Source organism: Callorhinchus milii, unplaced genomic scaffold (assembly GCF_018977255.1).
Source record: "Callorhinchus milii isolate IMCB2004 unplaced genomic scaffold, IMCB_Cmil_1.0 Scaffold16, whole genome shotgun sequence".
NCBI lineage: Eukaryota > Metazoa > Chordata > Chondrichthyes > Chimaeriformes > Callorhinchidae > Callorhinchus > Callorhinchus milii.
This window is the reverse complement of record NW_024704757.1, coordinates 5617434-5645136: the sequence shown is the minus strand read 5'-3', so window position 1 is coordinate 5645136 and position 27703 is coordinate 5617434. Positions and strand designations below refer to the sequence as shown.

Here is a 27703-nt window from a genome sequence, read left to right as displayed (position 1 = left end):
TATAGTAAATCATTAAATCTCTTGTACATTCTCAGTCTTACAGCAGTATCTTATAGAATTCAAGATTCCAGGTTTTTTTTTTTAAATCCCTGCTGAGGTTTTACATATTAGAATATAGGAAACATTCTAATAATAAAAATGAACTTTTTGAGCAATACTACAACAGCTTCACCAGAGGAACTGTCCAGCCAAGTACAACTGTGGCCGATTCGTGTAAGTTTGTTTGTCCAGGTGCCAGAGTTTTATTTTGTAACTTATCTGGAAGAAAATCACCAGTTTCCTGTCAGGTGCTGATGACAGAAGCAGTTGACTCATTGGGGTGGGAAAAAAGGCAATATGTTGGTGATCTGTGTACCTGCAGTGTGCAATAGTGCTGTGCAGTGCACCGTGTAAGGGAGAATTGGAGAGAGAAAGTTCAACATGCAAGACCTAGACTTTTGTCACAGGAGTACATAGCAGCACGCTGTGCCTAATTCATTCATTAATTGTATTTTGGTCGAAAAGTGGCCTGTTTCACATCAGCGTGAGATTATCAGTATTTTAACCAGCGCTTTCCGAGTGTGTTTTTGCATGTGCCCTGGGGCAGCTTCACAGAACGCAGACCCATGTGTTTCCCAAACTTGCGGACGGACTTGCCAACTCTCCTGATTTCACTCTTTGGGAAGGAAGTTAATATTTTTCTTTTGTGTGTAAAACTCATTGCCTCAGCAGTTCAGTGTTAAGTTCATTGTCATCTCTCTACTCTTTGCCTCTCTTCTCCCCTTTCCCATGTTAGGGCTCTGCGCAGTCTCCTTCTTCATCCTTGCCTCCTTTTTTTCATTTTAATGTTAGCAACTACAGTATTGGCGTGCTGCACAGCTGTTACATGTTAACCGAGTTGATTGATGTTTGCAAATAGTATAGTACTGGCACATTGATTGTAGGAAATGCTGGTATTGAGTTCATAAATGTCCTGTTTGATGTTGTATTGCAAGTTTAGGTACAGAGAATGGAATTTTTTTTAAAACCTAGACTTCTTAAAAAAAATGGTGCACTTCTGGGAATAATTTCTCTTTCCTTGCCAATTTTTCTTTGTTAATATTTATTTCCCCATCACCTATTAATGTTGACTTAATTTATCCTCCTACAGTTTGCTGGTAACTTTCCAAAATATCCATTATTCGCATCTAAGGCTTGACACTCCGTGCCTGCACACTGTTTGAAAACTAGGCCACTGTAGTTGAGCCAGATTCTGTCCTCACCTAATATCCAGACAAGTGCACCTTTAGCAGGTGTTGCTGGCGTCAGTTGGGACTAGGAACCTATTAAATGACATTTTTTCCCTAACCCAGATCTTGGAACTAATCTCAGAATTGTTGGGATGTGATTTAACTTAGTTATAATAATCTATACATTTGATAAAGCACCTTTCATGTCAGTAGGATATCTCAAAGCGCTTCAGAGAAATTGCTGTAAAATGTAGTGACTGTTTTGTACTCAAATGCAGGAGGTTGGTGTGACTGATATCAGTGCCGACCTGTCCTTTAGTTGGTGAGATTTTGAGTAATTGTGTCAAATGTTTCCTTGAGAGAGATTGATACAGAACTCCTTTTATTCTCTTTCTTATTGAAGTGTTAACACTCTTATATGTAACAGTAGGCAGTGCAGTAGTGGAGACTCAATCTATTTGTGAGATTTCTCTTACTAGCCATTCAGCAAATAAAACTACTATAGAAGCTGTTGTTTTTTTATGTAAAAAAGATTTGATATTTGTTTTGCAGGAAAAGTAAAGAAAAAACCAAACTTAAAAATCTCTGATGATGTCTTCAAACAACCAGTTTCCAACCCAACGTAAGTGAAACCCACTATATTTTTAAAATGTATGTATAGGCTTCTCTGGACTTGTGTTCATCTGGATGAGTTTTTCTGTTGGAGGATGTCATTTGCCTTCACAACAGCTTAGCTTTGCCATGTAGTTTTGGATACCATAAGCTTTCATTTGTTCCCTCCCTCAACAATGCCACAAATCCTGTGAGATATTCTGTTTTCCTCTCAAAGATGGAAAGCATACACAAGTCTTTGGGACTGATTATAGATTATAGATTCCTCTTTACAACCAAAGTTGGATATTGTTCATGCATTTCATGCTCCCCTGAATTGATCTTCATGGACAGACACTAACTTTAACCATTACGATTGGGAGCTGAAACGATATGAATTGGTCTGGGTGCTGCCCGTATTAAGTTTTCAATCCTTGAGATGCATACTTCACCAGTCATAAATACCCACCTATAATTATCCTGGTTCTTGTGTCGCATAGATTCATACAAGTTCCTGCCACATATTATCATATGATCAAATTGGTATCAGTGACTCTTGTGGGCTCAGGCTAGTGTGATCATGGAAGCTAAATCTCATTCGTATAAATCCTGGAATTTCCCAGACTGTCCCAACGGGTTAGTGCCTTCAAGAGAGGAAGGGTTTGACGTACCCAAAAAATCACGTGCTACAAAGGTCATCAGATTTACACTCGTAAATTCATTTCTTTGAGGTTTGTGACGCCCCTATTCAAGCAGGTCAGGTAATAAGATCTGGCTGAGTTTTCTGACTCATTTACTACAGATTAGGAAAGAACCAGTCTGGGTTTCACCTGTTTTTATGCTTCATTGACATGATAACCCTATGGGTTTCTTTCTACACCTTGAGTTTCCTTCTTCTCTCCCACACACACATTTCTGGGCACACATTTCCTTAAGGGAAGATGTGCTTTCATTTTTACACTCAAATTTGAGTATACCTACCTTCAAATCCTGAAAATGGCCAATTTGTATGAAAGTACTCACAATACACAGCAGTGCACTAGACTTCTGAATACAAAGAGCTCAACTTTTCAGATGTGATAATTTCATGAACACTGGAATGATTAGTGAAGCCTTCCGTACGTTTTTCTTTCCTTAGGCTAGTTCTACTTGCCCTCTTCAATATACAAAATACACCAGCCCAACCCTTCCAATTCTGATACAGGGTCACAATTGAAACATGAGCCATCTTTCTAACATGAGTCACTTGCTGTGTATTTCCACCATTTCTTGTTGTGATTTCAAAATTCCAGACTCTGTAGGTTTGCCTCTTGACTCACTGGTAATGTTATGTGTCAAAACCTCAATTTCTGTCCGTTCAGTCTAACCATTTCTTCTCATGATATATTCTTCTTGATTTCCTTACAGTTAAAAATATACAATTAACGATATCTGCTATTTGTTGCATTAATTTAACAATTCATTGTGGTATTATAGTGTAATGGTACTTTGAGATGCTATCCCCGTTAAGGTCGCAAGTCGTTTTAATATATAGTGAAATGGTGTTTCTAGATGTATTCTACTTTGCTGAAGATTTCATATATTTTTGTTCTGATTCTTTTTCCAGACCCCCTCGAGATCTGGACTCCAAAGCTTGTATTACAATTGGAGACCGAGTAAGGAGTTTACTATTTTTAGTTGTATTTGGAATAGTCAGACATTGTTAAGTGCATGTCACTGCTTTTTGTAATGTCTTCTGTTATATTGAAATGCAATGATTTTTGGGGGTAATTAACAATGGGCTTGAAAATGCGTTACAGACATTATGTTCTGGGTCCATAAACAAAGACCCAACATTAAAATGGGGCGTGCAAAAATAAAGAGCTGTCAGTTGGCACTTTGGGATGATGTCAGGTTGCTGCTGCTGTCACTCCTGGGCATGGTGCACTATGTGCAGAAAGCCAACCGGTCAGCACTGGAAGTATCCCGCGTCTCCAGTATCATGGACCCATGTTGCGACTGAGTATAAGTGGACCTGCGCTACACTGAAGCGTGAATGAAAGCATTGGAATTAACCAAGAGATTTGCTTTTTTTTAAAAAAAAACCCAGTTCAGGGGAACATCCAATCCAAGGGTAACGTTGGAGACTGCTTGAATGGTCTCAAAGCACAAACTGTCAAGAATGTGCGTTCATCTGATCTATCTAGATGAACACACAGTGTATTCAAACTGCTGTGGGCAATGCCCACTCGTGTGCATATACATATTACATGGTGTCCAAAATGTTGTTCAATTGAAACCTCAAATAATGATGGTAAAGCATCACTGGTCAGTATTTACTTATTTAATGCAAGTTGTTGTTGGCTTTAATGTATGCTGCCTGATGCATGCATGTTTCAGTGCACTCACATAGATAGCGGTGACCAGAGACAATACTGACCCTTCACCAAAGTGCGCTTTGTCCCTTAAATTGACATTTGTTGACAATATAAACTACCTGAAAGTTTTTGAGCTGCAGGTCCCCACATCCTGTTTTGTAACTGTCTGTGTCTTGTGGTTAATTTAAAAAAAAGTATGTAATTAGCTGTTGGAAAAGGGTAACTGGATTGAAAGCTCAGAATGCCCTGAGCTGTGTTATTCTGAGACCTGAGGCTGATTACTGAAGAACTGGTACATTATCTGTAAGTGGTTCAGGGTGATTACCCGCTGACTCAATAAAAGGCATTTTGAGGGACGGAGGTGTCAGAATTTAAGAAACCAAGAAACGCTGCAGTTGTTCAAGCGCTCTGAGATGCTACCCTGCGTGGAAGGTGCTCTATAAGTGCAAGTTGTTGTTGTTGTTGGATGGCAGTCATGGGGAGGGGTGTTTTCTTTTAAAAAAAGGCAGAGACAGACATCAGAGGGCAATGAGAAAGGGTGAGACCGAATTTAACGGACTGAAACAATCTTGGTCATTCTAACAGGGAGATGAATGTTTATGGGAATAATCCTTTCTCTGCTCCACATCCCCCGCCCTAACCGCCCTACCATCGGTGGCCGGGCCTTCGGCCCCTAGGCTCAGGAACTCCATCCCCCAGTGCCTTCGCCTTGCTTCCTCCCTTTCCTCCTTCAAGGCCGGTCTCAAGACCTTTCTCTTTGACCGTGCCTTCAGCTCCCCTCTCGACTCTCTACCCCCTCCTCGCTCCCTCCCTTCCCCCCCCTCACCCTGACCATTTCCCCCCCGCTCGGGTCCTGACCCAACTGTCCAATGCCTTGGGACCTCCTCCCGACGTGAAAGGAGCTCTATAAATGAAATCTTGTTGTTGTTGTTGTTTCTCAGTAAACTTTGTGTGCGGAGGGTTAAGGAAGTAAATGTTGACAATTGCAGATGCTATTTGAGAATTCCTTGGGACCAACAAAAAGATTCTCTTTACACAAGAAGCCTGTTCTTACTTGTTTACCCGTACAACGACTTATCTTGCAGTGACCAACTGGTCGTATGATTGAGGCCTCATATGTTTCCCTCAAAATGCAATTGGAGTAATAAATGTTTTCCTATATTTGGGAACTTCTTTGCAATTTTTTAAACGCAAAAAGCAACCTAATGGGACAAGATTCCACAGTTTATTTCCTATTCTAGATTTTCAGGATTTGCAAGAAAAGAGACACAAAAGGTCACTGAACCGGATTACAACAATTCTATCAGTTAACCTAAGAATAGTTAACCTCTTAAATAGTTAAGGATATAAAGTCACCACTAAAGTTCCTCTGGGGGGAAGCAATGAATTCTGGGAGGGAAATAAAACACACACAAGACATCTCAAAGTTCTTTGGATAATTCAAATGAGTGTTTTTTATTCCTATTATAAAGATGACGCTGTTGAGAAACAGAGGAGAGTGTTCAGAGGTTACTTTGGTTTTGTACGTCCCGTTGCTTGCACTTGCCTTTTCGTGCTATGACAGTTTTGTTCTTATAAATAGTCGGACACCAACAGAATTGTTGAACGTTTGACTTCTGCACTAACGAACTAAGGTCTCGTACCGGCTGCAGAGAAGTGATCATTTGTAGCATTGTTTTGGGTAACCCAATTCTCTTTGTCAAACTATATATTCAGTAAGTGATGCAGAGAAGCAATCCTGTATGTGTTTAAAGGGAGCTGTATTTCAGATTTAACTATATTGCAGCACCTTCCCTTCACGGATTTGCTGTAGTGTAATTATGCTAAATATGGCATTCCCTCAACTTGGAACTGACCTGTGAGCACGGTTAACTAATTTGGTCTGTAGTAAAATGACATCGTCTGTATTCCTGTTGCTTTTCCTGTCAATAATTACATCATGGATCTGGCACTTGGTTGGACTGCTTATTTTATTTTAAGAAAGAACTGATTTTAATGGCAGATGCTGGAGCTTTGAATGCAATGACGCAGAATATTTTTTCTACTAGTTCAACAAGTTGGATTGAGATGCTGGAACATTTGTGTGCCTTATTGTTCAGCCACTAATCTTGGACTGCAGAGGGCACACTCCACACTTTTGTCAGGAGACTGGAACCCATTCCAAGTCTGTGAAGAACTGTTTATTTTGAGCACAAAAAACATCTAAATTGCATTAGGCTATCTCTGTAGTTTGTTCAGGTGTCCTATTGCAGCAACCCTCTCCATTCTAACCGAGTGCACCACAGTGCTGGATATAAACTGCATTGTTCATAGCACTCCTGTAGGTCAGTGATATTTTAAATGATCTTACATGTATGCTGCATGATGCTATTTTTACTATGTAGACTAAATAAGTAATCTCAAGCAAGATTACGTGAACATTGTGCACCCTTCACTCTAGTGTGAAGTTTATTTCTGAGAAAACAAGGATTTGAAGTCTGTACAATATCCATACAGTTTAGAAAGCGAGTCTTCCCATCAGCAATATTTTTTTATTGAAACTTCTTTTTTGGCTATTTCAGTTTGTGAATAAAAACTGTGATTTGATCAAGGACACTGGCTTTGGATAACATTGTGACAGAGCTGACGTAGTCTAAGGAGAGCTATTCATCTGCAGACTTCAGTATTGTCTGACATTTCACCCTGTATGTTTAATTTGGTTCCTGTACTGCAGCGCTCAATATCTCCTTCCAGTCAGTTCTGTTCAATCGGGTTTTAATTGCATTTTCTTTTAGCCAAAGCTGGACTTTCAATTGAGGATGGTTTGATTTAAGGGTGTTTTGTGCTCCTGGTATAAGTATATTGGTGATTTTTTTGTATTGTACCATTTTGTTGTTAGTAATGAATTCATGATGCAAGCTAAACACATGCATTACAGGATCACAAGGGAGGTTTATATGAAGAAGGCCCTTCGGCTCAATTCATCCTTCCAGAATACCCAACCTACCAATGCTTTGAGGATGTGCTTGAGTGAGAGAATTGTTTTGCTTATTCAGTGATAAACAAGAGAGAGTCACACTTAACATACGTTTTAGCCTGATCATGTTCGGAGTTTGCCCTTATGCAAAATCTGAGCCAAATCACATACCTTTTATATTATTCATAGAATTTTATCTTTATAGCTTCGCAAGCGCAACTCTTTAAGAGCAATTCCTTCCCACTCCTCTCCCATGAAGGAATTCCTTCCCGCTCCTCAGGTTTGTTTCTGCCGAAATGGTTAGGTTATTTACAGAAGTGAAATTTCACCAGAAATTGGATGGAGTGGGACCTTAGAAATGGACAGCAAAGAGAAGACTATTTGGCCCATCAATTCTGTGGAAGCTCTTTGAAAGTTTCATTGTTAGTGCTTTCCCCACCCCATCCCCCTGTAAATTGTTCCTTTAAAGATATCTAACTAGTTCCCCTCAAAACCTTATTACCTCTGTTTACCTGGCAGAAAGTGGGAGCCCGGTTGTTGATCGATTGGCGAATTGTTTTCTGGGGGTAGTAATCCCTTCAAAAAAAAATGTGGTCACTCTATCCATGACTGTTTGTGGGACACTGTTGTGCGCAATTGGCTGCCGCCTTTCACCCACAAAATATACATTGTGAAGCACTTTGAGACATCTCAACAACATGATAAGGCGTTATATCAAATGCAAGTATTTTTATTATTATAAATTGTTTGAGACTTTTAAAGCTGTGGATTTTAGTGTTAATAACGGAGGGCATGAGGGACATGCAGAAGTCTGTCGAGCGGAGGCAGCGGGTTCGGGGATAAGCAGGTCAGAGAGGTAGGGAAGTGAATGAGATTTGAAAACTAGTGTGAGGATTTTGATATCTATCTGTTCAGCGATAGAGAGCCAATGGAGCCTGGCTAGAACTGCTGTGATGAGGGTACAGAGTTTAGTACGGGTGAGTATATAGGTGGCGGAGTATACTAATAAGTGTATTACATTCTGATATTTCAGGTTGTTGTTTTGTGCAGATGGAATGTGGGTTCCCTCCCTTTTTCCCTTTGTGCTTGATGCGCTTGTTGAGTTGATGCTGTAGTTCACAGGCTGTGGTGCTGAAATAATAAACCTTGCATTTTGCAATCGGTTTTCACTACACACTTGACAGCAGTTGTTTGTTTCTGCACTGTGATGTATGGTTGCAGCACAAGAAGGAATGTCATACATTTTCAAGGTTGGTAGTGATTATTTTTATTGTACACACTTTTAATCCTAACCTAAAGATCAGATGTGTCTTTCAGTGGGCAGTGAAAACATGCACAGCATTCTTCAGGAATTAGTCGTGTTCAAGGAAAAGAACGTCTCTAAAGGGGGTCACTGTGATAATCTCCTTCATGCTTTCTAACTGAGATCATACACCCACTATATGACAGGTGCCAACATGCTGGTAAAACCATTAAGTCTGTAAGATCTATTGCATGGTATTAAATTGTAGCTTGATTATCTCTGATGTGATTTAACTGAAGAAAGTGCTGAGCTCCTGAGAATGAGTTAGTTTGTAATTAATCATTATATGTGGTGAAAGCCTTGCATAAATCAGTGGGATTGGATATAGTATAAATACTTTTTTAAATAAAGTTTTATCATGTTCGTTAATGTGGGTGATGATGGTTGAGAGGAAGGAAGGAGAAATGGTGGCGGAAGGAGTGGGTGATGTAGAAAGCATAGGAGAGGGAGTGCTAGGGGATTTGGGGGAGGAAGAGGAGGCAGCAAGGCAGTTTTTTTTCTTTGAGTCCAAGACATCTTCGGGCTTGGCATTGGATGTGAGGATCAAGGGCGCTTGTCCCCACAAGCACGTAGAGGAGATGATGAGAGGTGGAAATCAGCATTTTGGGGTTATTTTTGGCCTCTAGAATGGTCTGGGAATAGAAAGCAGTTTGGGGCTGTGAGAGGGAGATTCGGTAGATGCTTGAGAAGCATTTGGCGGCAAACCAAAAGCTAGGATTATTGTAAATTAGTATGGTACGTACAATGGTGTTTATTTAGATATCTGTTTCTTTTAAGAGCTTTTCATTATCTGTCAGCATTTTGTAATGTCTTATCAGGACTGAATCATCTCAAAGCACTTCAGGGGTAATTACTGTTGAATGTAGTAACTGTTTAGATAGGAAATGTAGGTCGGATAACTTCCAGTATAAGGCACCAGTTAGGATTGTTTTGAAATCCTATCCACATGAGTTGTGTTTTCATGCTTTTGCCATGTGAGACGTTTAAATTCCTTGTACTTTTTTCTGCTTGTGGGCATGAGTACTGACACAGTACAGTCTGTTGTTTTGCTGTGGGCAGGAGTTGTGGTTGCAAAGTCAAGTTTTGTCAGTTTCTTTTATAACTTTGTCAGCAAAGTTACAATTGTGGCAAGCAAGGTTCACAGACCGTTCCAGGGAAAGCTGAGAAATGGTTTGAGATATAAATGAGTGACATGTGGGTGCAGGGCAATAACGCTCTCTGAAGTGCATAAAGACCTTCAATGTGCCATTTGTTGTCTCTTCTGCTTCAGATCACGGGGAGAAAAATTTACAAGAGAATTAGGGCAGGTTGTATTATTTCTGAACTGGGCTGAAATCCACCTCCCTGCAGACCCAAGAGCCAATCCAATGGAAACTCACATTGAGGTCTTCCAATGAGTCAGATTGGGATGCAAGGAATTGGCTGCATAGCTGTGACTTGGGATTTATATTAGCGTATAGGTACTGGTGTTCTCTGAGCGAGCTGGATTCCCAATGCTTGCTCGGTCTGAAATACTTTGGAGAGAGATGGCTGCTCCATCAAGAGGCTTCACTATATTTATCACACATCAGAGATATTGAATCCACAGGACTGCCTTTATCTACAGAATCCTTCAAGACTAGATTCTGTCTTTATTAAGCTCTCTGCAGTGTGTTGAGACAGTGCTGCACATTGAGCCCTGAACATTGATGAGCCATATAGTGGAAAGATTTGTATTTGGTTTCTGTTTCTAGAGAATAAAAAATTAAGTTTCCGTCTGTGATCTTCACCTGCAGAATTTTGTGGTGGAAGCAGATGACCTGGTGCCAATCAATGAACTGGGGCGAGGAGCGTACGGAGTGGTGGAGAGAGTCAGGCACACGCCCAGTGGAACCATAATGGCCGTGAAGGTAAGTCTTTGAAGAGCGGGTTTGGTTAGTCACATACTCCTCTGGGTATTGGATTCCTACACATTGCAGCAGGTGACTGGTGCCAGGTAATGCAAAACCAAATACACTTAAACCCTGGCGGACTATTGGGGCCGTGGGGGGGTGCAGTGAGTGCACTTATTTCACTTGGTTCATCAGATCAAATGTGTTGCAAACACTCGGGTTTACCTTTCCTCCCTTTGTACACCTGACACAATGGTTTCATTAGTCAGGCAAAGCACAAACCGAGGAATCAGATGGGTTTGCTCTCCCTCCTTCTTCGTGTATCTTGTATGGTCATGTTTAGTGCGTCATACAAGAACAATTTCAGCTCCCAGTGCATGATTAATTGCTTTACAGATCACTAGGAAAACCAATTGGTAAAATAATGGGCCAACTGAAAGCTCAGCTTCTTGCCTCTTGCTGTCGCCGCTCCCACCCTTATTTCTATAAAAAGGGCTGAGCACAGTTTGGGCACAAAAAATAAATATTTGAATCAGTTGTTTAAGGAAGGATCTCCTTTTGTTCCAAATAGGCGAGGCTTCAAAATCTTCCAAAATCTACACTTGGTGGTGTGTATCTGGGCTGTTGAATCATATTGGGGTTTCATTATATGTTTCTAAATTTGACGCACTTTCACTTTGCGAAGACCGCAGTTATTTGGCTTGAAGTTGCATCAGAATTTCTAATTTGATGTAAAATTGCATCAGAATTTATGCGTCAGTGATACCATAGCTTAGCAAATCCACCTAATCTTGGTCTTAATTTTGTCTTTAAAATTCAAAGCTCACTCAGAATTTTCTTGTTTCAATTTAGTCTTAATTTACTTGTGCCGAAGAATTGCGTTCATCTCTAATTTGGAAGCTGGTTTTCCGCAGTCTTTAAAAGCACCAGGTTTCAAAATTAATTTGACAGTGAATTTCCACAATGCTGCACAATCTTAAATTTTAAGACACAATCGTCTTAAAGGCTAAGATTATGTCATGTTTTAGGCCTTTTCTACCTATGACCTTGCCTGCTCCGGGCGTTGCCTTTATCCACTAGGCCAGGGTGGTTTAACTTGTGGCCCACGGACTGCATCTGGCCCACAGGCCGATTTCATCCAGGCCGGCCCCCACCCACCCTCCATTTCATCCGGCTTGCCCACTTCCTTCATAACCCCTAGATGTTACACAATACAAAATTACATTTGTATAGCATGTTTCACATCGGGAGGACGTCCACAGTCAGGGATTTGGACCTGAGCTGGGGGTCGGGATCGGGGAGGACGGAGGGCAGAGAGGGTAGGAGAGTGGCCAAAGGCGCAGTTGAAGAGCAGGGGTTTGAGACGTGGCTTGAAGGTGGCAAGGAAGGGAGCGAGGCGAAGGGAATGTGAGGTGGAGTTCCAAAGGATGGGCGCTGAACGCTGAAGTTACATTTCTGGAAGGCAAATGCAAAAATTTTGCTTGTGCGACCCATGGACTTTTCTCAAATAGGGCGTCCGGCCCTCAGCAATCAAAAGGTTGGACTCCCTGCACTAGGGCATTGAGGGAACTCTCTTGACTTTTTTGTTTTTCTTTTTCAGAGAATTCGTGCAACTGTGAACAGCCAAGAACAGAAGCGGTTGCTGATGGACCTCGACATTTCCATGAGAACTGTTGACTGTTTTTATACAGTCACCTTCTATGGAGCCCTATTTCGAGAGGTAACCAGAACTATTTGTAGCAGACATTAGGTGGGGAAGAGAGGGGCGGAGAAATCAACATTACCGGTCGGTCAGTGTAATGGGTTGCATCTCGTAATCAGTTAGTCAAGGGTTTGTTGCTGTCTTAACGACAGCAGCGGTGATGTAGATGCTATAATCCACGGGATCGTTTCATTTTACAGACTGTCTGGAAATGTGTTACATGGCAGCACAGTAATACACAAGCTTTTCCATTACGCCATCCCAAATGGTTTATGAAGTGAATCCTTTGAACTCTTGCTGCTCGAATATTAAATCTAAATTTAAAAAAAGACTTTGGCCTCTTATTTGCCAGGAATGGATAGAGCCATCACCACAATTGGTATGAGAGAAGAGGGAGAACAGCTCAGCTATTTAAATGATTCCCCTTGTGCAGTGCAACGACCCCATTCAATGCTTTTGGTATTTAGAAGAGGGTCTTTAATTGGTGTGCCGTACGAGCTACGTGCTGGGTTTACTTATGGCTATTCACAACGACTTAATGTTTTGATTAGTCTGATGTACATGACGCACCCTCAGACCCACCTTGTCAGGACCATTATTTTAATACACAGTGCTTCCTCTGCTGCTTTGTTTACATATGCTCTGCTTTGCTTCAACCTGGTATCACCGTATGTCCTCAGGCAGGAAGCAGCATCTCAAGGCTGGCACTGTCATATTCACTTATCCGATCCAAACACTGTTGAGTAAGAATCTGCAGACTTAAAAATACCAGCCATTTCCCATATGGCTTTGTAGCTTTAAACACGGCAGGCATCCATCGTGTTCAGTCAGGCATTCATGCTTGAAGTCGACAGAGTGCATTTGTAGAACATGCTGGTCCATTACACTTGAAAGAGGAATATACGTTTGCCCACAAAAATGTGCAATTTCTCTACGGTAAATCCTGTGACATCCTCCTAATGTGAAAGGCGTTGTAACCAAGTGTAAGGTTTATTATTTATCTTTCTGAGCAGAGGTTCTGTGCAAAAGTGGACTTTATTTGGAATCAATTATGTGGGAAACTTGAAAGTGGGAGTCAAACTTGGAAGCTGATGTTGAGACGTCAATAGGAATAACGAAGCTTGCCAGAGGGTGCTGCGGATAAATCACTTTGAATGCCTTGATGTGTCAATCTTATCATTTCCTATGTGTCTTGTTTTTGTTTCCTCAGGGTGACGTGTGGATATGTATGGAACTAATGGATACGTCATTGGACAAATTTTACAAAAAAGTGATTGAGAAAGGAAAAACCATCCCTGAAGACATTCTGGGCAAAATAGCAGTGTCTGTAAGTTTGATTGATGGAGGCTTCATTGGAACGGAGGTGCTCCTCTGATCTCTTTATTTTAATACAAATGCTACTCTGACCTAATCATTGTAACTGGCAGCCAGTCTGGTGTCATGCTGGCTGTCACACTTCACTGGCAACAGAGAGACCAGCGGGGAGAGTAATGCATGGAGTATTTCCACTGTTAAGCACTCTGAGATGCTACCCCGCGTGGAGGGCGCTATGTCAGTGCAAGTTGTTGTTGTGCCTAGAGTATGTTCTGTGAAGAGCTTTGAGACGTCTTGACGATGTGGTAAAGCGCTATATCAAAATGCAAGGATTATTATTATTACATGATTGTGTCCACATTGGCCCTCTTTGTAGTGGGGTATTTGATTGTGAACAGAATGCCCCTTGCTAACACTCTCTTTGTTGCTAGAATTAATGGATTGACTATTTACAAGTCAACCTAAAGAGGGTGCTCCAGAATCCAATTGCTGATTAAATCTCTGCTTTGTCTTTCTGTGCAGTGGTTTTGCCACTAGGTGGCAATTTTCGTCCAGTAATTGATCATAGATTACATAAATTCCCACGGAATACAGTGAGTTGAATGGTTTAGTCTCTCAATTCACTTTATCTTTAGCATAATAATTTAGAATTTAATGGTCCTTCAGACCCAGCACAACAACAACAACAACAAGATTGTTTTTATCGAGCGCCTTTCAGGTCGGGAGGACGTCCCAAGGCGCTGGACAGTTGGGTCAGGACCCAAGCAGGGGGGAAATGGTCAGGGTGAGGGGGGGGGAAGGGAGGGAGCGAGGAGGGGGTAGAGAGTCGAGAGGGGAGCTGAAGAGTTGAAGAGAAAGGTCTTGAGACTATTGGAACTACAATCCAGAATCCCTCCTCCCCACTCCCTTGTCTCCTTCAAGGCCCGTCTCAAGACCTTCCTCTTTGGCTGTGTCTTTGATCATCCTCCCACCCCACCCCCACTTGCTCTCCACCCCTCGCTTTCCAGTGGTAATAATTCCTCAATCCACAATTCTTTGTGGGTTGCTGCTGTGTGTAACTGGCTGCCGTTTTTCGCCCACAAAATATTCAGTCCTAATCCTATGAAGCGCTTTGAGACGTCTCGAAGATAAGGTGTTAAATCAGATGCGAGGATTATTATTATTATAAAATCCTTGCATGTTAGGATCTAAAAGAACAGACCATTTTGGCCGTTCTTCAGATCAACTTCCTTATGACTCTGACAACATGTTATAGTGTTGTTTCCTTTATAATTTATTAATGATGTGAGGCAAAATGCCAGCGTATGTAGATTGAACCATAAGATATTCACAGAGTAAGAGGTTAAAGGAAATTGGACACTATGCTTCTGATCACAGGGGATAATAATAATATCTACATTTAGCATAGGGCCTAGCATGTCAGGAGGACGTACCAAAAGGCTTCCCAGGATACACTGTAAAGTGCAGTGTGTGTGAACGTGCCAGCGAGATTGCTAGTTAAAACGCTTGACTGTGGCCAAGTGTTGCTCAGTATTCAAGTAGTTTTCATTTAACAATTATATTGAATACTCAAACATGCAGGTTTACTCAGATCGCTTTTAGCAAATGCTGTCAAAATGTCAGAGTAAATTAAATCAAGAGCTGTAGTAATAAGTGGCTCAACTGTTCAGATAATTACTCTCTATTTTTGCTACTTAATTCCGTCTCACCAGTGAATTTCAGCACAAGTTTTCCTTGGAGGCATCTGGATTGACTGCGGGTTGATTCTGAGTTTAGACTTGGGATATTCAAGTGGATGCTGGGATGTGTAATGTGCATCAGCATTTAAAAATAACACAACGTGCAATCCTGTTATTGCATCGGTTGTAAGTGTTGCAAGTGTGTCGGCCTGGCACAGTGGTAGCGCTCTCGCTTCTGAGGCAGAAGGTTGTGGGTTCAAGCCCTATGTTGGGACTTGGAATCACAGTTGTGAATGCTTTTTGTACAGTGAATTTCAGGTGATAAAATTGTTGCTTTCGAATTCATATCTCTAAACCAATATTACATAGTAGTTGCCAGCATACCACAGCAATGGCCTGTATCTGACTACGTTGTACAGTCTATCTGATGTTGCTCCACTGGAACGTCATAAATGCTTTGACATACGGTTCAGTGACATAAGATGCTACATCAAACGTAAGGATTACTTTCATTATTAATCACACATTTAAATTGCCTTCCCAATACATAACCGATCTAAACATTAAGAACTTGTATTCTAAACATTAAGTAACTTCTGTTTTATTTGCAGTTTTTTTTGTATAAGTGAGTGACGGTTAATTTTCTTTTTTGTTTCCAGATTGTAAAAGCATTAGAACATTTGCATAGCAAGCTATCAGTGATTCACAGAGGTAAGTATACTAACTCGGAGGGAGGAAACTGTTCCCATTGTATGTTCTGTCTTTTTGATCACACTTTTGGGTATCTTTCCCATCCCTCTCCTTTTGGCTTCCACCTCCCAAGTCGGGTGCCCAGTGCATCAGCATTCATGATTAAATTGTGTTTTTTATTATAAATCACGCTTATCTGTACAATCCTTGTGTTCTAAGCTACCGCGCTAAGAATGAACTGGTCATGTAAGTATTATTTTTTGCCTGCTGTCCTTTACAGATGTGAAACCTTCAAATGTTCTGATCAACAAAGAAGGACACGTGAAAATGTGTGACTTTGGCATCAGTGGATATCTGGTAGACTCTGTGGCGAAGACGATGGATGCAGGCTGCAAACCGTATATGGCTGTAAGTGCAAAACTAAGACGTGGGAAACAGAGCCAGTGCAGAACGTCAGTGTGTTATATCAGCCTTTGGGTTTTCAGTGAATATTGTGTTTATCAAGACAAGTAACGTCAGTAATGCAGAGATGAACACTCCCATTTCAGGTCCCATTGGAACAAGGACACTCTCCCTCACCACCTCAACTTGGCTTAGATTCTATCCATTATACCAAATGTGAAAGTGCTGTGTGTTCATGTACTGTGTTTCCCAGACACCAGGGTAGCCTTCTTAGCTTGAGCTTTGCAAAATTAATTTTGTTGTTAAAAAAATTCTTGCAGCTTTGAGCAATCTAAGTGCAAATGTGTTGGGGTATGAAGTGCGGCTGGCTGTATGACAATGGGTAGACTCACCACGGTATCTTTCAGTTATTCAGTGCTTCAAAAAGAGTTTTGATACCTTCACCAATAAAGGCCATCTCTGTGGCCAGTATGAGCATTCTTGTCCCTAGTTCTGCGCCCTTTATTATTCTTTATTAACACTCCGATGCAGTGCCGAGCGGGGAGGGGTGGGGCTCTTAACAACGTGATAAGGTGCTGTATCAAATACAAGGATTATCGTTAAAGATCCCATTGCACTAAAGAAAACAAAATAGAGATTGGAGTTTCTCCGGGTATCCTGACCAACAATCCTCCAGGTAAAGTTGGTCACTCATTTTACGGCTATAGGACATTGCTGTGCACAAATTGGCTGCAATGTTTGCCTACAAATACATTCTGTGCATGTTGCACCAAACTCTGAAGTGTTTTCATACCCTTCGATACAATAAGAAACTATATTAAAAGCAAGGATTATTATTAACTCCCATTGATCTAAGTGTGTTTGTTTACATTTGCAGCCGGAGAGGATAAACCCTGATCTGAACCAGAAAGGATATAATGTGAAGTCGGATGTCTGGAGTTTAGGCATCACTATGGTACGTTAATAAATGGAGCCGGTTTGTTCCCACAGAGTGGATTTAAAGGGTTAAAATAGTACATTGTTGGTGCTTTGGACTCTGCTTAGAGTTTCTTTTCAGGATGATTATTTTTGCCCACAAAATATACGGTCAATTCACTTTATAGTATATTCTGAAGTCCTTTTTTTCAACGATGTGATAAGGCGCTATATCAAATGCATATAAGTATTATTACTTATTGTTATTGAGACTGAAGGAATTTGCAACAATGCTTAGATAATAATGTCAGTTGGCCCAGAGCTTCACTTTACCTGAATAACTTTAGAAAGTACTTGGAGTTTGTTATCAGGATCACTGTAAGGATAACAGGAGTCCTGTCGCTCAGTGGTTAGAGCACTCGCCTTGCAAGTGAGACAGCTGGGTTCAATTCCAGGCAAGTTTCCTTACTCCACACACCTAATAATAATCCCTACAAAAACAATAATAAATTGGTCATTTTCAATCTACGACTGTTTGTGGGACACTATTGTGTGTAATTGGCTGCGTATTTCGCCCACAAATATACAGTCAATTCACTTTACAGTCTATTCTGCGAAGCGCTTTGAGACATCAAGAAGACGTAAAAAGCGCTATATCAAATGCAAGGGTTATTATTATAACACATGGAGTTTGGTGCTATTTTTTAAGTTGTGCTGTTTATTTGGGGCTGGGGGTAGGGTATTGTTTTTGAGATTCAAGAGTAGCAGAGGGGTCAGCAAACAGCAGCTGCTCAATGAACTTTGTGTCACCATCAGTGTATTAAAACGGAACCCTATTCTAGGCGTGGTCTGCCCAGTCCTTAGGAAAACAATAATAAATTGGTCATTTTCAATCTACGACTGTTTGTGGGACATTGCTGTGCACAATTGGCTGCTGCGTTCGCCCACAAATATACAGTCAATTCACTTTGCAGTATTCTGCTATATCAAATGCAAGGATTATTATAAAGCTAAAGCTAATTTCTCTTGACGTTTACGTGCTACTGTTCTGAATAAATATCCTAGCTTTTAAATTGCTTCCCCTCATTGTCTTGACTTGTTGACTATTGCTCCCAGATCCCTTTTTAAGTTTGCCTGTCCTGGTTTGTTGCCATTGATTAGCGACTGTAAAGGAACAATATTCTAGGTGTGGTCTGACCACACATTGTAAAGTCTTACCGTAACTATTTAGATGACATGGGTCCTTGGCAAGTCCTTGGTGAGGGAATCCAGTACAAGAGGTTATAATCATAAAATTAGAGCTACGCCATTTATGAGTGAAATCAGGAAGGAAGTTTTCACACAAAGTGGAAATCTGGAACTCTCTCCCCCAATAGGCTGTGGATGCTGGATCAATTCAAATTTTCAAGACTGAGGTGGATAGATATTTGTTAGGTCAGGCTATCAAGGGATATGGAGCAAAGGTGGACAGGTGGAATTGAAGTACAGATCAGCCATGATCTAATACAATGGTGGAACAGGCTTGAAGGGCTGAATGGCCCCTACCTGTTCCTATGCCTCACACAAACTCACACCAGTTTGGAACGGCATGACGAAGCTTAATTTTGTGAAGTGTTATATTTGGTTATTTTAACTCAACTTGTACCAAAATGGTTTCCCATCTGAATGTTTTATTTGTTGTTTGCCTGGGCAGATTGAGCTAGCAATCCTCCGGTTTCCCTATGAGTCCTGGGGTACGCCGTTCCAGCAACTGAAGCAGGTTGTGGAAGAACCGTCTCCGCAGTTACCAGCAGACCGCTTCTCCAAGGAGTTTGTGGATTTCACAGTACAGTGGTAAGCCTCAAGCCTGCAAGCCGATCGCAGTACAGGGTGTCCATTAGTTCAAATTTGGTCAAGCTGGTAAAGGGCTTAATTTATTGACTGATTTCTCTTAACATGACCAGTCCACTTTGTGCATTTCATACCACATTTGCAAACCACATTACAGACTGTCACCCATTGTATTATGTACTCTGCGCAATTGTCTGCCACGTCTCGCCCACAAAATACAGTCATTCCACTTTACAATATATTCTGTGAAGCGCTTTGAGGCAGCTCAGTGATGTGATACAGCGCTATATCTAATGCAAGGATTATTATTATTACTGCATGAGTTTCAACAGCCTTCATGTTTTGTTTTGTGCTGTGCACTTGCGTGGGTCAGAGGTGGATGGATGATTTGTGCTCTTGATTCCTCTGCTTCATCAGGCCTAGCTACAGCTCAGTGAATTAATGATAACACAGATGAGAATCAATGAGGCATCATCAGTTGAATACCTCTCCACAACGGGCACAGTGCATTGGATCCACTAGGTATTCAGTTAAATGTTGCATTCAGGATATCCATAACTAATTGTACCACTGTTCCCATTCTAGTTTAAAGAAGAACCCTAAAGATCGAATGAACTACATTGACCTTATGGTAAGAAGTCCTTCTTACTGTGCACTGAATTCAGAATGTGAGCGTTGCACTTATCCCAGTTTTGTTTACATGTGTATATTTTCTCTTAACAGGAACATTCCTTCTTCAAATTACACGATGCCAACGAAACAGACGTAATCTCTTTTGTCAAAGAGGTTCTAGGAGATGAGCCCAATTGAGCTCTGAAGATTTTATGAATCCAATATTATTGTTTGTTCTCACTTCTCATCCATTGGGATTTCTATTTAAGACTGAAATCTAGTTGCTAATAGGAGACCGTTGGGTTTATGGCTGTTTGTGCAAATTCCTTTATGCCGATTTTTAGCCAGGAGGAAACCTCTTCTCTAGACTTCAGGTTTGGATCGGTTTAATTTGCACCCTGGATGAGTCGTGACTTCAAAATCCCAGGGTGAGATTAAGTTCGTTGCAAGACCAGAGAGGCAAGAAATGCTATTTAAAAGCCATTGCAAAGCTGGTTCAGTAAAATATAGTTGAGAAAACCTCCAATGTAACGTCCAGCTCATTTGTACCTGCTTGAGGGGAAGGGAATAGAAATGCATTTTCTTGTATTTTAAAAAAATGTAATTGTCTGGTATCTGGCTGGCACACTTCAGTTAGCACTGAAGTTTTAGTCTCCAGCTGTAATTACCAGAGGTTATGTTGATGTTTTTATGGTGCTGTCTTGGATGGTGTCTGGCTACTGCCTCTTTCTCAGCTCACGCCTAGTTTAAAGGTCTGATCCGTGTTCCTCCTCCACTTCAGAAGATCTTCTGGCTTCTCTCCATTACTCCAGCAGTTGCTCTGAGAATGCCAAACAGCACTAAACTCTGATTCCACTCCTTCTCAGATTAGAGTTGGCTGTCTGTATATATTTAAGTGAAAGAGTCTTGATTTGTAAAGAACAGAAAAAGAATAAGTTACTATTTTGAACAGACACATATGCTCTTGATTGTATTTATCTTTTTTTTGCATGGTTTATCACATCTCGAGTGTAATTCTGATAGGGCCTGAAGTGTGCCACTTCAAGTCTGCAAAGGGTCTAAAAGTAAAACCAGTTACTGTGACAACCAGCTAGGTTATTATAAAAGGTGCACATTTTAATGACTATGGTAAGGTTCCTCATTAAATACAAGGAAAGATCTCTCTGGCATTATGACCTGCATGCTTCTGAGATTCAATATATTTCTCGGCTCTTCAAAGCTGGTACTCTCTGCTGGTCCTTTGCTATTTTTTTCTGATCTCGCAAAAACAGCTTCTCCCTCTAAACTGCTAATTGTGTTTCAACATTTTTCCTTTTTGAACTTTAAATAAATCTTGACCTATATCGGAATTATCTAGGCCAGATCAAGATCCTATTTTTTAAAAATATTAAGTGTCATAATTTTTCCACCAAGTAATTAATTCGGAGGCAGTCTCGATTGGGCTCCACTGACTGCACTGCATTCAGTGGCTCTGATTTCATCCTTTTCGTTTGTAGAGTGTGGGTGGAGGAGAGATGAAGAGATTGCTAAATGAAAGCTAGCTAGTTTCTTCTATACACCAGGAAGGGGAGAGTCTGGGCTGGGAAAAGATCACGTGATACGGTACGCTGAGCTTCAATAAGACGGGAGAATGAGAGAAGAGTGGGAAAGACGCCCCTTTTAAAATCTCCCTGACCTGCCAAAATAAAAGCGGGCAAATCAAAATGAGTCGCAATGCCTTTAAGTTATCAAAAAAAAATCAGGTTCCGCAAACCTGCCGAAGTAATATTGGGAGCTAATGGGGGGGAGGAGAGGGAGGGGAGAGCTTGTGGATTCCTACCTGATCCACTGTCTCCGGTCCCATTTCATTGCATCACGCTGGGTTACATCTGGTCCCTGGTTTGATTAAGTTTTTATCCTGCTTTCAGGCCCTTGCAAAGTTCATGATTCTATGCATTTTGAGACCCACATTGAGAAGCCATTGTGCTGTCGTCGTGCTGATTATTTTCATTTTGAATACACAAATGGTTGCGACACTTAACTGTACCGGTCAGTGCTATAACCATATATGCAAGTTAATACAGAATGACCTGATATATATAATATATATAAAAAAAACTCACATCCCTATTTTTAAGCAAATTTTCTAAGATGCATCGGTGTAAAGTTGCACTGGGTGCAGAACTGTACTTAATGAGGCCTTCAAAATATATCATTAGATGTTGACTTTACCACAGTTTGTACTGTAAGCATTATGCATACTATTGGAATACACTGAGTTAAACTGTAAAAATACACTGCTTTAAATGTACAGTTGAGCCTCTTTGAGCAGAATAAGATACTGTAAGATCATTTACGCTTTAAACATCAGCTTATATAAAAATATTAAGTCTTGTTATATTTTTCCAACCGTTTAACCTCTATAAGATCACTTTTTAACCAAATGAATTCAAGGTTTCTCAGTACCCTGAGTGTTGAGTATTTACGTTATTGGCAGGGCTGATAACCCAAAGTCTAACACGAGTATCCTGGGTTCCTTGTTGCTCCTAATATGCTGAAATGCTCACTTTGGGAACTGTGGCCCCATTGTAGATGTAAATTGATAGTGACTAGTGATTTCTATGTCAAATCTCTGATTCTATTGGTTTTAACGTTAATTGATTCCGAAATTACAGGCTCCTTAATACAATTGCTCTACATTTCTGAAACGTACTTGAAATTTCACCGGTGGTTGACACTTGTATTACCTTTGACGCACACTGTAAAACAGACTGATGTGTAATGTACCTATGTCCAGCTGTATTCAGTTAGAGTTATTCCCATCAATTTTTTATTGTTTTAGACAATTTTACCTGATTTTTTTTCTTAAACTCCCAAGGTGATGGACTACAGTAATCTGCTATTGTATGTCGAATTTGCAATATTTCTTAAAGGTTATTCCTTAATAGGGAATGCAATTGAAATTCCTGGGAACTCTGCTCTGGATGTGAATCACATGGAAGTGCAGTCCCTCTGGGCACAGAGTGACATGTTTCTGGGAGAAGCCACACCCCCCCACACCCCCACCCCATCATCACCATTTGCAGGAATCAGATTTCTTATATTAAAAAAAATCTGGCGATGAAATGCTGCAATTTAGGTACATTTCCAAACTAGAAATTTCACTTTGGGCCATGGTTTTTAACCCTTAAAACTGCATTAGTCGAGCGTTTTGGGTATCTGCCTACTTCTGAATTGTGATTGCCACCCATGGTCAGAAAAGTGGGTGGGTGTGTTCCTATTGAATCCATGCTTCATGCATGCTGGGGCTGCTATTTGCAGACTGTTTGTTCTGTTTCTGTGCCCAGTTACCTGATACACTGGATTCTTGGCCAATGAGTAAGTACTGTGCCCTTTCTCTCCCTTGCCTCAAGCAACCTGAGACAGTAATGGCGACTCATGAGCAAAACAAAAAGATTGACAATTTTATTGAATGCAGTTCTTTGTTTCTGTGATGAACAATTAGGAATTACATTGTGCAAGTCTAAGTAAGGTGGCTGTGACACTCCTCTAGTTTATTTAGAGGGGTGGGTGGAGAGAGGAGGTGGGGGGGTGACAGTGAGGGGCAGAAGTTATTCATTTACCTGCTGCACCCAACAGGTAGATGGGCAGATTCACTGCCCAGTGTTAATTCCATACTTGGAAAATATCCTGTAGTCTAAAAAAAAATGTGATTGGAGATTCTCTTGAATCATCCTGGACTATGGGGAATGTATTGCCTCTGCAAGTATTATACTGGATCTTTGTATTTGACTTGTAGCTGTGGAATACGATGGAAAGATGGGGACGGATTTTAAACCTAAAATGGATGTGGAGACTTTTATCTCAAACATTCAGCCATCAGTTAGACAAATTGCATTGGTTAAGAAAATGTACCACACACACAGTTTGTGTAGATCTTGAATCTGGGCTGGGTGGACAATGGGGGTGGAGGGTTTAAAAAAAACATTAAAGTATTATCAAAATCATGCATTGAGTGGTGGAATTAACAGTGTTGAAGATGACTTGCCTTCACTCCCAGATTTTTACAAAGTACTGATTAACTCGCACAGAAACCTGTCTTTTTTTTTTAAAAATGAAAGAATGCTATGCTAGTGATGACTGGCGATTGCCCAGGTTGAAGCATTTCAGCGTCATAAACCTGCTCATAGAGAAATGGTTCCTAATTCGTTCAGGGAACCAATTGCTCAGTATAGGACCAGGGCCACAAACAATGGGATTGTTGGTTGGAAGCGAAGCTTTTGAGCTTCCTCCTTCGTCCAGACACTAGGTGGGCAGTTTGATCACGAAAAAAGGTTATTTCATCTGATCCAAAGCTTGCGATATGTTGTCCATGTCGGGAAAGGGACTTGAGAAGTCCTTCTTTCAGATGGTGATAGATCATCAATGCATGAGGTGGGGGGGGGGGGGGGGGACTTTTTTGGGGGGAGTTGCAAATCTGCACCTTCTGGCTGAGATCATCAAACTCCCGAAACTGTCTCCATCACAAGCCGTTCTAAGGTTGTGCAGGAGAGAGTGGGCAGGGGGTTGTATCTAGGATTGTTTGGTGTTCAAGGGCAAACTGGAAGGAGCCCCTCTTGACATCAAAATGTACGTACAGAAGCCAGGGAATAGTCATTGAATGCTGTGACCGTTTGTTCCTCTTTCCTTTTATTTTCAGTCTCTACGCATTCTCCATGATTATAACAAACTCTAATTCAGCTGGGTGTCTGACACATCTTAGCTTCGTACAGGACAAACCAAACCCCTTAGAGTTTCACAGACATTTGTGAAGATTTCCACGTGTTTGGTGTGGAATATGCACTGTTCCCTGGAGGAACGTACCCTGCTTGCCCAATACCAGAGAGTTTGGGTGCAGGTTGGCAAGAGTGTGCATTCGGGAGTTTTAACTAAGCTTTATACCGCAAGTAATTCAAGATTTGCTGGTGTTTTCAATAAACCTTATCAACTTCTCTTTTTTTTACTACCTGCACCCATCCTAGGTGGGGCAGCGTGGGAGGGCGGAGGGACAATTAAAGATGTTAGAAATATTGGGAAAGTTTGGTTTTCTCATAGGGGGAAAAAAAAGATATTCTGTGGATCAATAAATTGAGGTGGCCTAGAGACCAGAACTATCCCATGTTTGGCCTATGATCAACCACATGGGCAGTGGGGTCAGTAGCTGTTAGCTAACATGAGTGGTGGCAATCATCATAGTCCCCTCTGTGTGTTTGTAACACGGTCCCATTGCTGTGTACAAATATTCTCAGACCTCCCTCCCCCTGCTTCCCCCCGTCAAAAAAAAGACGAGTAGCAAGTGAGCAGCTCACAGTTTGTGTGCGTGTCCTTGTATTTTACTGGGCGAGTAGGGGTGGAGTTGACTTGTAGAAACCAAGACTCCACAAAGCCTAACCAGAGCTCCGCAAGTTAATGCAGAGACGAGGAGAGGTGGTGAAATCACTCGAATGTGTCTCAGTCTGGCAGAGCAGAGGCCAGCCATGTGTATTAAACACTGAATGCATGTGAAGTACAATATCTTGATTGGGATAATAATAATAATAATCCTTGCATTTGATATAGCGCTCTTCACGTCGGGAGGACGTCCCAAAGCGCTTCACAGAACACACTGGGATGGTGCCATTTATTTCATCTTTTGTGTTTTTAATTCAATATTGCAATGTTTGACACTGTAACAGTTTTGTTTTTTTCCCCCCTGCTGACTCGCTGTCTTGCTGAGCATGTGTTTAATGTGATTGGTGTACAAGTCTTGAGGTTTGGAGTGTGCCAGTTTTGGTGGCTGTTAATTCCCAATGCAGTTTTCCTTGTATGTATACAAAAATAAAAAGGCATTGTTTTTATAATGACCGTTACCTCATACTGCTTTTATCCCCCCCCCCCATAACAACAAATTTGTAAAGGAGCCTTTCACGTCAGGAGGATGTCCCAAGGTACTGGATAGTCAAGAATTTGTCCCGAGCTGGAGTTAGGATCAGGAGGGATGGAGGGCAGGGAGGGTGTTGCTAACAGGATGATCGAAGGCGCGGTCGAAGAGGAGGGTCTTGAGACGGGCCTTGAAGGGAAGGGAAGGGGCGAGGTGAAGGGACCCTGGGAAGGAATGCCAAAGGAAGGGGTAGAAAGGTTGAAGGCCTGACCGCTGATTGTGGGGCAGGCAGGGCAGGGCGTGATGTAGGCTGGAGCCCACTGAGTGCTAACAGTCTGAACCTTGACGAGGTTTGGTTATTTCATTGTAATGAGAATATTTTGGGTCTCTTCCCACTTGCCACTTCAGGGTCACTTGTGTAAATTGTAGGAAGGCTAATGGATCCCTCACAGTGAATCGCAAGGCCTTAATCTCTTCAAATGAATTGTAGTAAAGTCCGAGAGTGAATCTCAAGTCAGATTCTGAATTTGGAATCTTTAAGGGGTTACCCGGGAACGGAGGTGGAGATCACAACGCTGGGACTTGCTGAAGAAAACGCTCGATGTTGTAATGAGGACAGTAGAATGTATTCTGGAGGGATTAGATGGCTTGAAGGGTTGTCCACTGGTGTGATTTCTCCCACCCCCTCCCTCCAACCAGGTGGGCTCAATATTACCATCTTGGAGCCCGAGTTCAACGTACAGCTGTGAATGATTTGAAACTCGAATTGCAATCATTTCAACGTGGGGGCAAGAGACATACGCATGCATGTGTGTATGTATGTAATGGTAAGGTTATACAACCGCTTTCCTGACATGACTTTGAGCGACTGCTAATTATATAGCACTTACACAAATTACCTCTTTTGTCGACTTTGCCTTTTTTTCTTATTCATAAAATAGTAGAGAAATGACAAACTCCTTCCAGCTTGTTAAAGACATTGGTACCATATGGCTGGTTTCAGCGGGCACCAGTCATTAGCAGAGCTGTGGTTTTAATTAAAGTCTAGTCTCATCTCATCCCCTGGAGGTTTCTGTAACTTAACTTACCACGGAGAAGAGATTTTGTTTTATTAATTCACATTTAAGATTCTCCAAGAAAGAGCTAATAGCCTGGTGATTGCATTTGTGTGTGTGTGGAATGAAGGAAAGTGATTACTTTTTCTGCAGGTTTTTTTTCGGATCTATTCTGCATTTTATGTTCCTCTGAGTCGAGAGGTTTTCGAGACTAAACGTTCAACCTTCAAATGAGGCGTGGAACACATCCAACCTGTCCAAATGAGGTAGTCTATCTGTAAACATAATAAAGGTTGATGCAGTATGGATTTTCCTGGCTCATTTGGCAAATGCTACGTGTATTTGTGTGTGTGTGTGTGTGTGAGTATGAGTGTTTATAAAGCACATCAGATGCATCGAAGAGCAGAAGGATTGCTGCATCTTTTTGATGATTTATATTTGTATATTTCAAGAATATATTCACAGTAACAACGTGATAAGGTGCTATATCAAACTCAAGAATTATTATTATTTACAAGGCAATTTTCAAACTCTGAATTATGAATTCCCAACTCCCATCAGCGCTGTAAAGTTTCAACCAGTGCCTAAGTTGTTCTCGGTCACAAAAGCAGCCGGGCAGGTCACTAACCAAGAGTGTATGATCAATGAGAACGCAAGGCAAAGTGCTCATGGACATCCATCCTGAGACAGGTTGCTAACTCGGATCCTAGTTCACTAAAGTTTTTATCGTGATTTTTAAAAAAAAAAAACTTGTTTCTCCTTCAGATGGAGAGTGGTTTCTTATGTGATATCTCGGCTCCCTCCTCCTTGTCCTCCTCCTCCTATCTCGGGCAACAACATTGAGACTTCTGATGTTTTACTCTCTCACCGACAATAAAACATTGTAAGTCGTGACTTGCTGTTTGAGTCAAAGTGCCGGGTTGCATTCTCCCGAAACCTGATAAGTAACTTTCTTTTGTCCAACCCTGGGGAAATGGAAATGTTTAGTTCACTATCACTTTGTGTTTTCCAGAATTAAGTAAATGTACCCTGTAGGTAGGAATATTTGAGTAATTTTGTGCTCAGCGGAGGAGGGGGTGGGTGGGGAAGTGTGAGCGAATGAAACGATTCTACTTTTCAGTTCTTATGTCAGCATCAAGTGTAACGTAATGATCGCTTGTACGCATAAATGTAATTTTGTCTTCATTTGAAGCAGACGGTAACCCGTGANTTTTTTTCTCCTGAAATCGATAAATGTTCACCTACAAGATGCACAGTCACCGCACTTGACAGTGGCGTCCTGTGAAGCGCTTTGAGACGTTTCAACGATACGATGAAGCTCTGCGTAAATGTAAATGTAA

General features: G+C 41.2%; 1 protein-coding gene across 2 annotated transcripts in view; it reads left to right on the top strand.

Annotated features, from left to right (window-relative positions):
* Window positions 1-25291, top strand: part of map2k6 (mitogen-activated protein kinase kinase 6) — a 44590-nt gene extending 19299 nt beyond the window's left edge. For both annotated transcript variants that reach the window (XM_007903506.2, XM_007903507.2), the window contains exons 2-12: window positions 1761-1830; window positions 3406-3454; window positions 10191-10304; window positions 11887-12006; window positions 13199-13315; window positions 15641-15692; window positions 15952-16079; window positions 16951-17028; window positions 18682-18821; window positions 19404-19449; window positions 19542-25291. In XM_007903506.2, the coding sequence (XP_007901697.1) occupies window positions 1761-1830; window positions 3406-3454; window positions 10191-10304; window positions 11887-12006; window positions 13199-13315; window positions 15641-15692; window positions 15952-16079; window positions 16951-17028; window positions 18682-18821; window positions 19404-19449; window positions 19542-19628 (1001 nt within the window). In that variant the 3' untranslated portion in view covers window positions 19629-25291. The remainder of the gene's footprint in view (window positions 1-1760; window positions 1831-3405; window positions 3455-10190; window positions 10305-11886; window positions 12007-13198; window positions 13316-15640; window positions 15693-15951; window positions 16080-16950; window positions 17029-18681; window positions 18822-19403; window positions 19450-19541) is intronic.
* Window positions 25292-27703: the final 2412 nt, after the last annotated feature.